Source organism: Helianthus annuus, chromosome 12 (assembly GCF_002127325.2).
Source record: "Helianthus annuus cultivar XRQ/B chromosome 12, HanXRQr2.0-SUNRISE, whole genome shotgun sequence".
Classification (NCBI taxonomy): Eukaryota; Viridiplantae; Streptophyta; class Magnoliopsida; order Asterales; family Asteraceae; genus Helianthus; species Helianthus annuus.
In genome coordinates, this window is record NC_035444.2 from 138,326,158 (window position 1) to 138,344,684 (window position 18,527).

Consider the following 18,527-nt stretch of genomic DNA (forward strand, 5'->3'; position numbering starts at 1 on the left):
TTGTCACATATATATAAAACATAATATACATGCAGTTTTTATGAAAAAAATTAATAGTTTTGTCACATAATTTTTATACATTTTCATCTAAACCACTAACTCAGTGTATTTTTCTGTTAAGGTAAAGGATGTTTTAAATTTTATAAATTAAGACAGAAATTAATATCCAGTTTTTTTATATAGATCACTTTTATAAAGAGAAAACGATATATAAAATAAATATCAATGGTGTGCAGCACATAACAATCGATTACAACTTTTAGTATTTAATCAAGTGTAGTGATAGAAAAAAATTGTAAAATGTTACATATTTTTAAATGTGTTGAGCACCTAAGAAATATGTTGGTAGAAATAAAATATATATATACATACTCATTCAAGAATCATTTTTGAGTAAACTGCCATTTTGGTCACTGAGGTTTAGTCACTTTTGCCACTTTAGTCCAAATTTGAAACCTTTTGCATCTGGGTCACTGTGGTTTCACTTTTATTGTCATTTTGGTCCAAAAATGAAATCAGGTCATATTTCTCAAATTAAATCATAGTATTTTGTCCTTTTCCTCAAGGGCAAAATGGTCATTTCTTTTTTATTTTATTTAAAACTTTTATTAAAACAATAATCTTTTGTGGCTCCCACCACACCCCCACTTCTACCTCCTGCCATAACAACCACCATCCATCACCACCTCCACTACCATCAATCTCCACCACCGCCACCATCTATCTCCACCCCCGAAACTCCCCTTCACCCTGATAACTAAACCATACTCCTCTTCCCCTTGATTTCATAACTGAACCATTGCCATAACCGATCGGTTTCACAAAAAACGAAACTAATTTAATGTTAATTATCAACTACCAAAAATGAAATTAGAGATTAGCTCGATCTACAACTAACTTGAACTAACAATTAGGGCTAAATTATTCACTCAAACTGAGCTTCAGAAACCAAAGAAGCAGAAATATCAATAGCCGAAACAACAGCACCTTCTTTCGCCAACGGAATTGACAACAATCCAGTACCACATCTTGCATCACAAACACTAATACCTTTAAGCGAGCCTTCCTCAGTCAACATCTTCATCACACTCTCCACAGTCTTCGCATGTCTAATTCGTATATCCAACTGCACCTTGTTAACGTCATCCGTAGTTCCGTAAATCTTCTTCCACCGTTGAAAACCGTCGTTAGGGAAATAGTCGCTCACAACCTCCTTATCACCGCCTCCAACCTCCTCCGCCTGTAACTACCGGCGTTTCTCCGGATCTGAAAGTGAAATTGCGGCGGTTAGTTAGTGACCAAACCCAGATGCTGGTGTTCTTAGCCGTGGTTGAAATTGAGTGCTAATGAGATAGCCAAACCAGCTAACCCATGTGAAAACCAACTTGGGTTGGTGGGAATTGCTGAAAAAGATTGAAAGAATAAATCTTTTTTGAGATTACAGCAAAGGGTTGGGGAGAGTGAGGGTGTTTGATGATCTGGTGGGATTTTGTTGTTGTTGTTGGAGTGTGGATTTAAGATTGAAAAGAGAAGATAAAGATCTTTGTCACACCCTGACTTTTGCGGAAGCGTGTTATGTGTGACTTGCTTAATATCATTGCATTCAATTATACCAAACAACTATATGCTAAAAATCATGATGTTCATCCATTACTGAGTTTCAAATTAATACAAACCATATTTTTTAATACCATACAAAGACTTCGTGTTCAAAATACAAACCAACCAAATGTTTTGAGTTCCATAATGGACTTTAACAAAAGATACTAATAAACTGAGGCTTTGAACCATGTATCCTATCAAAGATAAAATACACAATTCAAACCCTCCAAAACTGGATGACATCGTTTATTGTAGACACGTCTTGAAAACCATTGAACGCCCGCCAGATCCATTATCAATTCCCTGAAATACATGTAGTTTGAAAACATCAACAAAAGTTGAGCGAGTTCATGTGTTTTGTATGTGAGCTCGAAATAAACTTATAATCACTGTAAGTATGTATTTGTAAACCCGGTATGAAAGCGTCTATGAACAGATCAATTAATGATTTGCAAGGTCATTAATATGTGTGCAATGGTGCAGGAAGGCTCAAACCTAGCAGATTTTGTACCGGGCTTCCGGCTGGAAGACATAGTCACCACCTTCGGCCACATCCGGCCCAGGGGTGGGGCTCGCAACACCCAAATAGATCTATCACTCATGTCCCTCGGTTCTTATACGAGGATTAATGGTCTTAAGCGTTATACCCACCACTCACATGATCTAACAGTTCATTCCTTAGCTAACCATACCATATGTAAACGTTTGTAAACAATTGTAACATATATTTCACCCCCGAAGTTATAAAACTGAAAGCAATTAAAAGAAAAGAGGGACATGAACTCACAATCTTGCGTCCAGCAAACTGGTGTAACTCAAAGCTTTTCCTTGGTCGCACGACTACCTACACACGTGCTACGTTCTATTAGACGGATGAGTCGTGCCATGACTTTTAGTCTTGTTTGTTATGACTTATCGTTCTTTGAGTTATGTCTTTGATGTAATAAATATTATTCCAAAGTATATAATTATTTGTTAAAATAATAATATTTTAACTTAAACTATATTTATTAATTGTTGGAATATTTGTTAAAATAATATATTTTAACATAATTGACTTGTAATCCTTCCATGAATATTTCCCCAAGGATGGGTATACTTATCCTTATATTTTTTAGACTTGTGTATTTTTGCCAAGTATTGGTGGCGTATTCCAGTGTGTATTGTACGTACGAAATACGTATTTTTATTGTATTTATTAAGTATTCTTATACTTAATTTTGTTTTTAAATTTCCGGAATATTATTTTTAACCAAAAAGAATCACCAATTTATATTCTTAAAATATATATATTTTAAGAAATCTTTTATAGAAAAATATCCATAAATCCTTCTTGGCAAAAATAATTATATTTTCATATAAACCTTAAAAATAATATATTTTCAAGATTAACTTAGAAAATATTTATAAATCTATTTTCCACCCAAAACAATATATTTTTGGTTTGTTTAAGAAAATATTTATTTTCTTTAAAAATAATATATCTTCTTAATAGTTCAAGAAAACATATATATTTTTCCTTACTCAAAAATAATATATTTTCTTCTTGACAAGAATATGATATATTTTTGTAACACTTGTAAAAATTATAATTTTCGTTTCTTTGGTTTCCAAAATGCCGTTTAACTTATTTGACAAAATATATACGAAGTTAATTTCGGAATATTTATGTAGTTCATATTCCTTGTTCGGTTTGTCAACTTTTTGGGTATAAATTATGTATTTATTTTCTTGGAATTTTGGTAATATTTTGTATTACAATTCTTGGTATTTTGGTGAGTTATATTATTTCAAGTCCTAAAATAATATAACTAATACAAGTAATCACACAAATTGTGACATCTAAATATATATTTTACTAAATATATACTTAGTCATTTTTATTTATTAAAAACAACCTCCAACATTTGTAATTTTTGTAACAAAAATTATGGCAAATTTTATATGAAAAATCATGGTTAATATATACTTGTAAACTCTTGTTTAAAAATATTTTTCTAAGTGTTTAAATTCTAGAAAAATTTTGCCATAGTTTCCCCTTAAAAATGGTGGTTTCCATGCTTTCAAAGCATATCATTTTCTTTTAAAATCATCACCAACCAATCAACAATTCATTCAACACTTACCATGTGCCAAAATCATGCAATTTACACTAAATCATGAACTTGAAATTTTGTAAAAATTTGTAATAACTTAGTATGTTGCTAAGTAAGCTTGGTTACCCTTAAAAGTGTGGTTATTTGTTTATAAATCACATTCTTGAATAATTTAGTCTTTCACAACTTAGAAAATGATTTTTCAAAAATATTTCTTCTTGAATTTTTCTTATTAATAACATGTTTCTATACTTGATTTAACACTAAAAACATGATTAGTTTCTTTAAAAATCATGGTTATGTAAATCTTGTAATTAAACTTGGTTTCTTGAGAAATCTACCTTTGAGATCATCCATGTACAAGACTAATAACATGTATTCATCATCATCTTACACAAGATCATCTTTGTTTTCAAGTTCATGAGAAACATAAAGGATGATCATCTTGATTTTTTTGGGTAAAGGGTTACCCCAGTGAATCTATTAATCACAACCGAAAAATACAAGTAGGAGGCAAAAACACCACCTAGTTCACAAAAGCGACATGCCGCTATTGTGTAAACAAGACAAGGACAATAAAACCACCCAAACAAAGGGAAACAAAGAACCAAAATTGGAAGATTACATGAATATGACACTAAAGATCATCGAAACTAATCTCCCACTCTTGTAAAACCCGCCGCACATGTCTTGTGTCTTTGAATTTTAATGATTTGAGCTTTAGTCGTACATCACTGATGATGAGGTCAGCCAATTTCTCCGGAGGCCTCGGTTGATTGTTAAAAAACCTGGAGTTCCTTTCCTGCCAGATGAAATAAGCAGAAGCCGCAACCAAGAGTTTACCAATAATAGAGGCTATAGATCTCGACCTAGCCCGAGGAAGTAACCAGTTCACAATCTCATCCCAATTAGATCCCACGGCGTTCATGGCAGAGTTATCCCTAACTCTCATCCAAACCTCTGTCGCGTACTTGCATTCAAATAATAGATGATAATGCGAATCAATGTTATTATGACAAAGCAAACAACACATTAAATTCATGCAATCCACATTATTGATAGTCCATTGCCTTAATCTGTCTTGAGTGACTAACTTCCTTCTGAAAACGAGCCATAGAACAAATGCATGGCTTGGAATACATTGCGAGAACCAGACTAGATTATACAAACTCACCTGAACACCACGAATACGGATGCATTCCCACGCGTCAGAAGATCTGAACGGGACCAGGCGCTCCTCAATATCTCTCCACAAAACGACATCCCTAACACCTTCTGAAAGGTTAACAGAAGGCAGTTGATTCAAAACCGGGTAAGACCTTAACCAGTGATTCGGCCAATTCCAATTACCATCCGAGATAAGATCTGCAACTTTTGAATGAATAGATAGACCAGCCTGTCTCATAATCGATGGAGAGATAAAACTCCCCAACGGACACAGATCACACCACGAGTCATACCAAACCGATGTAGTCTTACCATCTCCTATTTTGGACCAGAAAAACCGTTGCACATGATATCTGCCTTTCAAAAGATTCCTCCAACCCCAACTACAATTACTTGGAACCGTGATGTCCCAAAAATTCCTGTCTTTCAAGTGATGAATTTTTACCCAGTCCACCCACAAAGATTGTCTACCTGATAGGATACTGTTGATATGCTTAGTCATAAGGCTGATATTCATATCATTTAACCTTCGGACTCCCAACCCCCCTTCGGCTTTAGGAAGACAAACAGAGTTCCAAGAGACTTTCACTTTACCTTTCATCAGCGGACCTTGGCACCAAAGAAAGCCCCTCATTTTTTGCTCAAGCTCTTTGATAATTCTAGCTGGCAGAGTAAACACAGACGCCCAGTAAATGCTCATAGCCGAGAGAACTGAAAGAACTAATTGCAGCCGCCCTGCAAAAGAGAGAGTCTTGTTTTTCCAATTGGAGATACGATTTTCCATCTTATCAGTCAGAACCCTGCAATCTTTATAAGACAGTTTAGTGGTTATAAGAGGAACACCCAAATACCGAATAGGGAATTCTCCTTGCTGAAAAGGAACCATACTAAGAATCCTTGTAATTCTCCTCTCAATATTGCACATAAAAATAGTACTTTTAGCAAGACTAGGGTGCAAGCCTGACATCTCTTTGAACCGGTTGAGAGAACTCATAATCATTTTGACTGAAGCAACTTTCCCTCTAGCAAATAAGAAAAGGTCATCCGCAAAGCAAAGATTAATAATCCTCTGTTTGACACACCGATCGTGGAATCTGAATGAAGAATCTATAGTCGATGCATTATGCAAAATGGAAGTCAAGATTTCCATGACTAGGGTAAAAAGGTATGGGGACATCGGGTCACCTTGCCTCAATCCTCTCCTCCCTTTGAAATAACCACAGAAATTACCGTTAACACAGATAGAAAAAGAGGTAGAAGAGACGCATACCATAATCCGTTTAACCATAGCTGGATGAAAACCAAACCCATTAAGAATGGCCTCCAAGAAGTTCCAATCCACCGTGTCATATGCTTTTTGAATATCAACTTTAAACGCGCAACGAGGGGGCCCATAATCCCGATGATAATTGTGAAGCAATTCCTGGGTAAGTAAAATATTGTCAGAAATGCATCTCCCTGGAATAAAAGCCGATTGGTTCAAACTAACTATACCATTCAACCCCTCCAAAATTCTAGTTGTGATAAGCTTACTAATGCATTTGTAAATTACATTACAGCAAGTGATGGGCTTGAAGTCAGAAACAGTATCAGGAGTCGGAACTTTAGGAATTAAAGCCAAGAAAGTATGGTTTATTTCCTTAAGGATTTTACCCGACTGGAAAAATTCCTGAACTGCATCACATATGTCAATACCAATAATGTTCCAAGCGTGCTTGAAAAAATCTGATGAATAACCATCCGGACCTGGTGCCTTTAACGAACCAATAGAGAACATAGCTTCCTTAATATCATCATTAGAGAACGGACGAATCATGTAGCAAGCTTTAGCGTCATCAATCTTATGCAGGAAGAGGTCACTAGTAGGCAAACAGTTAGTAACACCCCTTTGGCCAAAAAACGATTCATAATGGGCAACCAGAGTTTTTTCAACATCCCTTCCCTCAAAAGTAATACCATTTGCATCTTTTATAACATCAATTCTACTATAATGATTTTTGCATTTGACAGAGTTATGAAAAAATGCAGAATTAGAGTCACCAACCTCCAACCATTTAACCTTTGATTTCTGTTTTAAAAATCTTTCTTCGTCAATAATGGCATCATGAAATTCCTTCAAACAGTTCAATTCTTTATTTCTCAGCTCAGAATCCAAAGGATTAGCATCAATGAGACCTTGAATATCATCTAACTCCCTGCGCAGCCGTTTAACCTTCTCATGGAGATTACCTTGTTTGACTAATAAAGACCGCAGCGGCTGCTTGAGTAACCTCAATTTCTTAACCACTTGTAACATTTTAATACCCAAAATTTGTTGCTCCCAAGACTTTTTAACAATTTCGGGGAATTCCTTCTTGAATACCAGAAAGTTAGGAAATTTAAAAGGCTTTGGTTTGTGAGAGACCGATCTAGGATTTTTAAGGATACATGGGCAATGGTCAGAGACTTGATAGGGGTGGAAGACAACTACAGCTACTGGAAACGTCTGAATAAAAGAAACATTGGCCATGATACGATCAATTTTTTTGAGAACTCCAATACCCTTCTTAGGTTTTTGATTCCATGTAAAATGGCAACCCGGACGATTCACATCAATAACTTCAATATCTTCTACACACGATTTAAATTCTCTCATGTTAATGTCAACTAAAGAAGAGTCCATGGACTTATCTTCCAAATATAAGGCTGCATTAAAATCACCAAGAAGGACCCAGGGTTTGTCATGCGCAAAAGCTTTATGAAGCTTCAAACTATCCCACAGTTCTCGTCTATCCTTATAAAATTTCTTCGCGTAAACAAACGAGCAAAACATGATTTTCTTACTATCTTTGAAATGAACTTGAGTATGCATAACTTGATCAGATTGAGCCAAAACCATGATATCAACTATATTACTATCCCATCCCAGAATAATCCGCGTGCCTTTGCTACAAAGATTGCCGTTAGAAGTCCAGTTCCACGTTCTTCTGATACTGGTACAAATCTTATCAAGATTGGAGACATGAACATGTGACTCTAGAATTGCACAAACACATAAATCAAACTCCACAATAGCATTTCGGACCTCCTTTTGTTTTAGGGGTGCGGTTAAACCCATTATGTTCCAAGAAGCAATACTATCCATTTAAACCATCTGAATCAGGAGTGCTTGCCCCTGTAGACTGGACACCACCAGTCATTAGTTTTGCCACCCCTTCATCTGTTTCAAACACTTCATCCACGTCTGAATCCAAGAGATCATCAACATTGGAGGAGTACTTAAAGAAGCAAAAGAATTACGAAGATTAACAGCATGTGTCGAAGAGGAAGCCTTATACGGGTTAGTACTTTCACGTTTCTGAGTCGGCCTTTGCACAACACGATATTCAAATTTCTTCTTAGGTTTGTTCAGCACGATACCCGGCTTCTGATTCCCAGAAGTTTTCTTCTTATTTGCATCAATAAAACCATCATCGTCTACTTTTTGTTTCATCTTTGGTTCTTTCGGTATAGTAACATGTTTTGGACAAGTTTCACCCTCAAGTCCAAAAACACAACAATGGTGGCATCTAGGCGGCTTCCATTCATATTCAACCCCAATCATAGCCTTTGAAACACCCTCACCCTCCAAATTTGGAATAGCCACTTTTAAGGATTCCTTCATATCATGTTTAGCATCAATCTCAATAACAACTCTCGCAAAACTGCTTTTACCCCCAAGACTCCAGGCACATATTCGATGTATATTTATCAAGAAACATTGGTTTCCCAATTCTAGAAGCAAGTAAGCTCAGACCATCATCCGTATAAGCTGCCAGAGGAATATCATGTAGTTTTACCCACACAGGAACATGCTTAAGTTCATCTTTCTTGAGTTCAACATCAGTTGTCCAAGCCCTCAAGAAAATCGGAACATTACGAATTAGCCAAGCTCCCTCAGTTAAAACTTGCTCCATACCCGCCTTGTCCGAAAATTTAAAAAAGAAGAATCCTTTTGAGTTCATCATGCATTTTTCTAATCTGTACATCTTCCAAGTATTTTTAGCAAAATATTCAACGACAGGGAAGGCCAACCTTTTACCCAAGAAGTAGCCATAAATGATGTTCTCAAACCTGCTTTGGACTTTCTTTACTAATTCCAGAGGAATAGTAACATCAACATCATCGTCGGCATTGTTAGTTTCTAGAAATCTGAATTTAACTTCTCTTGAACATCCTTCTTCAGCACCGAAACAAACGAAGGTTTCTGCACATTAGAATTAGTTCCATCACATTTAAGAAACTCAGCATCTAAGACGGACTTATCTGAATCCAAATTAACATTTTTTGCAGAAAAATCATCTAAATTCTCCATTGAAATGTTCCCAGTATTTAACTCCAGATTCGAACTATCATCTTCTCCAGCCGACAACTCCTTCTCCAATGGAACTGGACTTGTAACTTTCGTTAATTCATCGATGATGTTGATCGTTCTCGGCTCAGCAGCTTGCGAAGGCTTGGTTGTACCACGTCTGGGTAAAATAGTGTTGTCGTCTAAATTTATGCCCTTGTTCAACATACCCTTATTCAAGTTTGGAGGATTCCCTGGAACACCCTAAACAGCAGATTTCTTACGATCATCCATATCACCATAAACAACTCTCTTGAAAAAATTGATCAGCAGCCTATCATGCAAAGAAAAACCCGAACAGACTAAGACAATCAAAAAACACTTAACACAGAAAACCCTAATCTAGCAAACCCTACTCTATGCACCCTTCCGAAACATATAGTAAACCTGGAAAATCAAGATCAAGATCCTGTATATGATCGACAATCCAGGAGCACTATACACCACGTTAGAATAACACAGAAAATAAGGCGGCGACGCAAAAGAAAGAAAAACCCTAGATGAAAATCGATCAAGCCTGCTAACGAGTTCGTTATAGAGATTACAGAATGAATCCCTAATCACAGACTGTTATACAGAAAATCACGATGAAAATCTGAGGATTCATGAAGCACAAAATCGCCAAGCTAGAGAGAGAGCATTAGGGTTTGTTGGTATCATTCTCATGTGTGTGTTAAAAGGAAAATGAAGTCATCGTAATATGCTATAGAACAAAATCCTCACCTGCGCATCAATTCACAAGTCACTCATCTTCTATTGATCATCTTGATTTTTCACAAGATCATCCTCTCACTTGCTAGATCATGTGTTTAATCATAATCTAGCAAGTCTCTTATGATGTTTAACATCATAAAACACAAGTAATCAATAATCAAGATTCACACATACACTTAAATAACATAGATTATTATGTTAGTGAGCTTTATGTGAAGAGTTATGTTCTTGTTCTTTTATGATCTTCATGTTTAACATCTTACATATCCTTTTAACCATCTAAATAAGAAGTAAAACAGAGTTATGAGAGCCTTACTACTAGCACAAGGCTAGGGAAGAGATTCAAGATGATGAAGATGATGAACTTGGTGGTTAATAGCTCTTGAGAAAGGTCCCTCAACTTCCAATGGCACCAAGCTCCTTAATCTAGCTCCTTACACCTTTGTAGCACTTGGGAATGGATGAATGAAAGCTTGAAAGTGATGGTGGGGGTGTGGTGGCTCACGGTCGTAGCCAAGGGAGGAGGGAGAGAGAGTGATGAAGTGTTGGTCTTATGTTAAGGCACTTGTGGTTTATATTAAGATATTCCAACATTCACAAGTCCATTGGTCCTTATGTTCTTAAAGAATGGCACAAATCTAATTAAAAATTGTTAGAAAATCATGGGGTGGGCCCCATGTTCCTAACCGTCGCCAGGGGGGGTATAGGTTAGATTTCAATTGGATAGTTAGGTTATTAGTTAGAATCTAAATGTTAAGTTTAGTGTTTTTAGTTGTTATGCAATTATAAGGTGTTTTATAATGTTCGGGGACCATAACTAGCTCGAAAATGATAAAACAGTGCTTCTAGTGAAAATTTGGTGTTTCGGGTAGTGTCCGGTTGTTTGGTTGGTTACTGGTTCGTTAAGGTGCTAAACTACGCAGTTTAGTGTGCTTTACGTTCCCTTTTGTGACAGTTTTGATTCCCGACACTTAGGAAAGTATTCTAGACCATTAAACCATAATTCTACATATTATTTTAGTGTTAGAATGTTGAATTTTGCTGACAATTGCTGAATTCTGCAGTTTGTGTGAGTTTTAGGCACTTTCTGGCACTTAAACTATCACTAGTAAGGCAGTTTTATGATCCTTACTTTCCTACACACTATACTAGTTTAACTCTTGGTTTCTGGCTCATTCTGTGTCTCAACATCATGTCTATCTGAGTACTGAACTCCCGTCAGTACTTCTAGTTTGTCTGATAATTGTGCTAACTTTGTTTCGTGCATCATTTGAATCATAAAGTGTTGCATGCAATAATGATATGACATCATGCAATATGTGATGCACTTGTATGTATATGATAATAATCAGAAAGCATTCATGTCATTAGTTTAAATCAGCACAGTTATTAAGCCACAAATTACTATTTAATTATTGTACGGATACATGGAATTTTGACAGTTGTCACAATCTTGGAGCTAAAATGGTTTCCATTTGCAGCAGAGAGAAGGGGGAGGAGGTGGCGATGGTGTTAGAGGGAGAGAGAAGAGAGAGACTAGGGGTGTTTAGAGAGAGACAGAGGGGTGTTGAGAGAGAGTGTGTGTGTAGAGTTTCGAGGGTTTTTTTTATTATATACATGTGCTTAAAATGACCATTTTACCCTTGAGGAAAAGGACAAAATAGCGGGATTTTATTAGCCAGATATCAGGTGATTTCATTTTTGGACCAAAATGGCAATAAAAGTGAAACCACAGGGACCCAGATTTAAAAGATTTGAGTTTTGGACTAAAGTGGCAAAAGTGACCAAATCTCATGGACCAAAATGGCAGTTTACTCATCATTTTTCATTCTTTCAACTTTAATCATGCTAACTTTTACACAGCCCTCTTTTTGATCATACATGCAATCATTGTTCAAGAATCATTTCAATCAAACCTCAACTTAAAATCAAAACACAATCACTAACACACCAAACACACACTCACGGCTACATATACGCACACATACACTTCCATTTTTATTTTATTTAAAAATCATTTGTTGTTTAAAGTTCAAGTGTTTTGAAGAATCTATGTGTTCGAGAAACTTTTCTTTCATCATCATCATCATGAAACAAGAACATGAACTTGAAAAATAAGTTTATACATTTAAAAAATAAGTGGGTTTTGATGAGATTTATGATGATGATTTTGCTTGTTCCTTCTTGAAATCACTTGGAAACACCTTTGGATCTTCAAACTAACTTGAAAGTTACTTGAAATGGGCTTGAATCTCCATGGGTTTGATGTGGGAGTGGTGATGTTGTGTTTGGCCGAGAGCAATGAAGAGGAAGAAGATAATGGGTTTTTAGTTTGTTGGAAAATTGTTAAATGGATGATTTCTTGTTTTTGAAATGATTAAGTTTAACCTTAGCTTTACATTTGTCACATTGATGGAATCAAGAGAAAGGTGGGCACCCTTGGTGCCGCCACCTACACATGCACACACACACATCACATATACATACATATATTATATGTATCTTAGACTAAAAACATGTATTTTACTGATTACCGGGTATTTTATTCGCGTTTTAAGGCATTTTAAAAATTATTTTATCAACTTATAAAAATATTCTCATCAAAATATTGTTGAATAATATTTTGTTTGTCTAGACTGGCTGCGTTGTCTGTATTTTGAAGTATACGCGCTACATTGCACAGTATGCGTTTACATTCGCAAAATAGAGATTTTATGCGTTTTAATTAATTATGCTTCACGAATATGATTAGAAAATAGAATTTTAATCATAATAGAATATTTTTAGGATTTTAACATTAATTGGGCGGTCACCGACGTTCGTTTCGCATTTTGTTCGTTATGCGATAAGCGTTTATTTTATTATTGCCAACATAATATTTACACACTATAAATTATCAACTTTTTTGTGCATTATGGGTTGTACATCATGTTTGGGGAGTTTCCCAAAAAAAATATTGATTTTATACTTTTAGTCCAAAAGTATTAGATGTATTATTTTTAACCCAAAACTATTTGGGTTATAATTTTTAACCCAAAACTTTTTATCTTTTCAGCTTAACCTAATAACTTTTTTACTTTCAACTTTGGTCTCCTTTACTTTTTATATTTCGCAATTTTTTCGTTTTACGCTTTATTCTGAATTTTGTAAGTTAACACAAAGCAATGTGCGTGTGTGGTTCAACATTTTTACGTTCCGTTTTACGCTTCGTTCTAAGATGCAATGTACGTGTGTAGTTCAACGTTTTTACATCGTCTATTTTTTTCCTGTTTGACAAGTTCGTCATAACGTGCAGGTCCTAAATCGACTTAGTTATTATTTTTAATGTTTTACGTTTCAGTCTAATTTTTTCGCCGCAAATTCAGTGTTGGTGGTCGTTGGGATGGTATGACATTGTTGCTATGACACGGTTTATGCCCCCCCCCCCCCCGCCGTTTTCTAAAGAAAAATGGTTATGCATATGGTTGTTGTAACCTTGGCTTTGGGGGTTTTTCAAAAAAAATATTTTTTTTTTACTTTTCACCCAAAAGTATTTCATAAATTACTTTTAACCCAAAACTATTTGGTTTTTTTTACTTTTAACCCAAAACTTTTTATCTTTTGCAATCTATACTCACAATTTTTTTTACTTTCAACTTTGGTCCTTTATAGTTTTCATTTTCCGCAATTTTTTCGCTTTATACTTCGTTCTAAATTTTGTGACTTAACACATCGCAACGTGCGTCTTTTGTTTAACGTTTTACGTTTCGTTCTAAATTTTGCGAGTTAACACGACGCAACGTGCATGTGTGGGTGAACGTGTTTACATCGTCTATTTTTCCCCCATTCGACAGGCTCAACATAACGTGCAGGTCTTAAATCGACTTAGTTATAACTTAAGAATCCCCGCCGCATTGCGGCGGGTCGTAATTCTAGTTTAACAAAGTTTGGAATTAACACAATAAATACCACATTTAAATAAATATTATTATTGTTTATTCATAACACGTGTCACATTTATACGGTACAGGCTGAAAATAGTCGGGTGTCACACAGATTGGGGAGTTCGTTTTCCTAAAAATTCAACCATGTCGCAGAAGAGTTTAGCCAAACGTCGATATGAAAAACTTTCTCCACGCTTTTTCGGTCCATATCGTATTAAACGGGAAGTGGGTCCTGTTGCATATGAAGTGGAGCTTCCACATACTGCTAGAATTCACCCGGTGTTCCTTGTGTCCATGCTTAAATCCGCCCATGGATCATTCTCTTCTGACCAGCAACCTCAATTACCCATCACTAAAGATTGGGAAATCGACTTACAAACCAAATTCCATTATAGCTCATCATTGGATTTCCGAAGTTGATCATTTGGGTGAATCCTATGATCTATTGGCAGAACAATTTCCTATATTCCGCCTTGAGGACAAGGCATTTGGGTTGGGGGGGGGGGGGGGGGGACGTTAGCTTGCTTCTTTGCTCACTCAACAAAGTCTACTTAATTTAATTTTTAAAAGGCCCATGACATTATGTTATTTTGGAGGTGGTATAAGGCTTAGGGATCATTAGGTCCTGGATTCGATTCTTACAAGATGGTTTTCCCCATATTTATTGGGATTCCTCCTGAATTGGTGCCTAGTGAAGATGGATATGATCGGATGGTTCTGCTCGTGGCACGATGATACTCCAGTGGTCCGTCAGTGATCCAAATTTGCCGTTCAAAAAATAAAATTACTTTTAAGGGGCTGATGCTACAACAATGGGAGAAAGAAACCAAAAATGGTGAATTCAGCTTTAGATATACAGCTGAAATTGTATTATTGGTGTTGATCTCTTATATTGGTTTTAAAAACAAATTTGTATATACTTAAAAAAACAAACTATATTGGGATCGGGTTTTAGCCATTTTGATTAGTTCAAAACTAAAGCAAACACTCTGTCATGAAATTACAGAACACAAGACGAAACTAAATACCCATAAGGCGTAATTAGATGATGATAGAAGTGTAAACAACTCATTGTTCCACTTTTACTAATATATTTAGCTTTAGCAGTTTTACTTTGCATCCTCCCCTACAAAAGATAACATAATATATGTACATATTCCTACCTAAAACAAAACCCACCACCAAACCTGGCAAAATTCCCTTCTTTAAGCTTCCTTCATCTCTCTTTCAAGCCCAATACTTAAATAGGGACCAGTCCTGGACATAAAACAACAGTTTAGAAAATATATGTTTGGGTAGAAAAAAGATTACTACATGTTAACAAACAGGGTCATCTTTCAAGGTCCCTTCAAAACAAATATTTCTGTCTTTTTTTTTTTCTGTCATTTACCAGTTGACCATTCATCAATACAATACAATACAATCAACCGGGACCCATATAAAAAATCTTAGCTCTAAGAAAAGCCTCTCAATCACATCTTACTATCTATATATACATGAGCGTAATACGTGTGTGTGTGTGTGTATACGAATAGTCAATTACCTGGAAATTCTGCAAGATCAAGCTCCCAAAAGCCTCTCAATCGACCATCTAGTTCATCTGTTAAACGAACAGCTGGGAGCTGATAAATGAACCTGTGTGACTCATCAATTGGAATCTCCACAACCCTATCACCACCTTTAAAAACTGATTTGTAGCCACCACCTACATGTGTGAGGGGCAAAAGCTTTAAAATATCTCCATTGTTTTCAATGACTTGAACAATGTCACAATCACCAGCATCCACATCCTGCTCCTTACATAGAACCCAGATCTCATTTTTCCTTGGAAATATATTGAAATAGTTCCTACCATTGAGTTGTGCTTTCACAAGATATAAAAATAAATCTTGCTGAATTATGCGTTTTCCACCAGCAGCTTTATATATGCCACATCCATATGGCCTAGCTGTATCATTACATAACTCAAGTAGGTCTACATGCAATCTAAGTGGGCTTGATTCAATCTTTTTGATCTGTGCATAGCATCTGAGATCTTCATGCTTGCTTCTACCAAGTGCCCATATCTGACCCTCTTTAAATATCCAATTCTGTTTGTCCAAACTAAAATTATGAATGGATATCTTTGCTTCTTTCTCATCCGAAGGTGGATGACTTTTTGTGAATCCTATGTTCACATCATCATCATCTTCACCTTTTGCCGGCATCGTGTTTTGAACACAAGTTGACTTCACTCTTTTTTCAGGTGGTTGACTCGGCTTCACCTTGACATTATTAGAAAAATAAAACTGGTCCAGGTCATCTGGTAGAGAAGCAGTATCAAGCTCCCAAGATCCAACAGGTACATCTGCTCTCTCATTTCCAGTCAATTTTAGTGAGGGGATACGGTGAGAAAATCTAAAGAGATCGCCGGATGGGACCCGCTGTTCGGCGAGTCTGGCCCGACTTGTCTTCTGAAACAAACCCACAAATCCTTCCACTTTCACCATATAAGCCACAAGAACGCCGTTATCCTTATCAAAATCACACAGAATCTCCACAATCTCAAATTTATATTTCATATGGTTTCCCGGGTCGGAGCTCCATTTGGTAATATCCCAGTCCTTAAAAAGAGCCCAAATTTCACCCTTTCTAGGATAAATGAGAAAAGAAAATCTTTTACTACCTTTCTCAAATGGCATCTGATGAGAGAACATGAGACGGTCGTACGTTTCCTCTGTATCCCCACGCTTAAATTTACCACACGTAATGGGTAAACCTTCTTCTGCCCACTTTCTTTCTAGAGGGTCCTCGGGATCAGCTTCTAACCAAGTGATGCTTAGTCTGAATCCAGATGAATAAACTTTTCTGATCTGAGCGTAGAATCTTGGCATTGTGTCAATTGTATCATAAATAGCCCAGATTTGGTCAACTGCAAAACAATCTTTTTCCTTATCTTTATCAAAATTGCTGAATTCTGAATCTGGAACATTAGCATACACAGGTTCAGAGTCTGAAACAGATTTATTGTTTTCTTCCTTCAATTCAGGAACTTCCTTTTGTTCATCTTTGACGTCACTAGATGATTTCCTTATTCTATATCTTTTTTTAGCCTCTTCACTATGCGACCTTTTGCGAGATTGTTTGGAACATTTACCATTGGAATCACCGGTTCCACCCATATCACCACCATTTTCTACACTTGTACTCCCACCATCCCCAGTTTTTTTTGTACATTGAGGGGCAGCCCTTTGGGGATCAACTTTAGCCTCTTCCTGTTGAGAAGAGGTGGGCGGGTTCACATTTTGCTTGCAGGCGGCACCTATATCAAAAGCCATAAAGAATTTTGAGCACTCTGGACACTTGATCCTTTTGTTTACATGATCTCTGCAATACTCGTATTTTTTCTTACAAAAAGGACACAACGTCGAGAATGGTGATGATGGTCGGGCATTCGAATCTGATTGTGGCTTTTGGAAAGTAGGATCTCTACATGTGTAATCATATAAAGTCCTTTTTGCGTTATCAGAAAGTATCATATTGGCTTCCACAATGAGTTTAAAAGCAGATTCTGCACCGGGAAAATGGTTTTTGTCAGGGTGTAGAACGAGTGCAAGTTTTCTGTATTGTTTCTTGATGGTTGCCATATCAGCTAAGCTATCAACTTGAAGTATTCCATATAGGTCCTTTGCAGCATCGTTTTGGGCTGCAGCACAATGGACATCACAAACAGCTAGCAGCTGGGACATGTTTTCTAGTTCAGGAAAGAGCTTTTGGGCCTTGAGAGCAAACTTCCTACCACCTTCAAAATCATTCTTCATCATCTTACTTTCTGCAATAGTCTTGGCCCTCACCGCCTCATCTCTGTTACACTCCATTGTGTTTTAATTTCAGTCTACACCACCCAAGGAGATAATGGTTAACATACGAATTTCTTAATGCTGATAGACATCTGTAAATAATACAAGATAACAGAGATTCACGTTGGTTGATCAGAAAGTAAAGATTAATCAACCGACCCAACACCAACACCAACAATAATAAGCTACTATATCCAAATCATCACCAACAATAATTACCATCTTCTTTTCTTTCAACAACAGGTATTAGTTGTTAGTTCACTGTAAATTGCAACTTCAAATGTGGTTGGTTTATAACACATAACTTATCAGTAATGTATTATTGAAAATGTATTTATTTATTTATTAAGTGATTTTGGAGTTTTTAGACACCCATTTGATACTTTTTTCCTTTGTGAAGAAATGATTACCCAACCCAACCCAACCCAAGTTTATATTGCCCACATCTAGTGGTTAGTAAATGCCATGGCTAATGAAACATGAAGCAATATTGAGTTGTAAGTAAGAATTGTGTGATTTTGAATAATCACAATCAAATGAAGAGTTCTAGTCTAACCCTAACCAGAAACAACAGAAAGGGGAAATCAAAACCCTAGCTAGATTAAAGCATTTCACATACGCATTGATTGAGAGAGAACATTTATTTCAACAGTAACTAACTTACAGTGACAAAGCCCCGTTCGCGAAGAAGAAGAAGAAGAAGCTGCTACGCTATGCCTATATTTTATTTTCATCAACCCCTGAAAGCATCATACCGAAACCTCCAACCTTCCTCCACTTTATTATATATACACAAGAGAGAGTGAGGTATAATTTG

At 36.2% G+C, this 18,527-nt stretch overlaps 2 protein-coding genes across 3 annotated transcripts; both read right to left on the reverse strand.

Annotated features, from left to right (window-relative positions):
- Positions 1-925: 925 nt before the first annotated feature.
- Positions 926-8,800, reverse strand: LOC110893373. Its single transcript, XM_022140484.1, has 5 exons — positions 8,604-8,800; positions 8,193-8,548; positions 7,996-8,088; positions 4,429-7,880; positions 926-1,240 (listed from the first exon to the last, which is right to left on the reverse strand). Exons 1-5 carry the CDS (start codon positions 8,798-8,800, stop codon positions 926-928), a joined length of 4,413 nt encoding a protein of 1,470 aa, XP_021996176.1.
- A 6,088-nt stretch (positions 8,801-14,888) lies between these two features.
- On the reverse strand, positions 14,889-18,527 carry LOC110895731. 2 transcript variants are annotated; one of them, XM_022143070.2, is made up of 3 exons: positions 18,375-18,527; positions 15,415-17,745; positions 14,889-15,128 (listed from the first exon to the last, which is right to left on the reverse strand). In XM_022143070.2, the coding sequence occupies exons 2-3, from the start codon at positions 17,726-17,728 to the stop codon at positions 15,112-15,114; spliced, it is 2,331 nt and encodes a 776-aa protein (XP_021998762.1). In that variant the 5' UTR covers positions 17,729-17,745; positions 18,375-18,527; the 3' UTR covers positions 14,889-15,111. The 2 variants fall into 2 exon arrangements, with proteins under 2 accessions (XP_021998762.1, XP_021998761.1); XM_022143069.2 differs by having other exon boundaries at positions 15,415-17,802.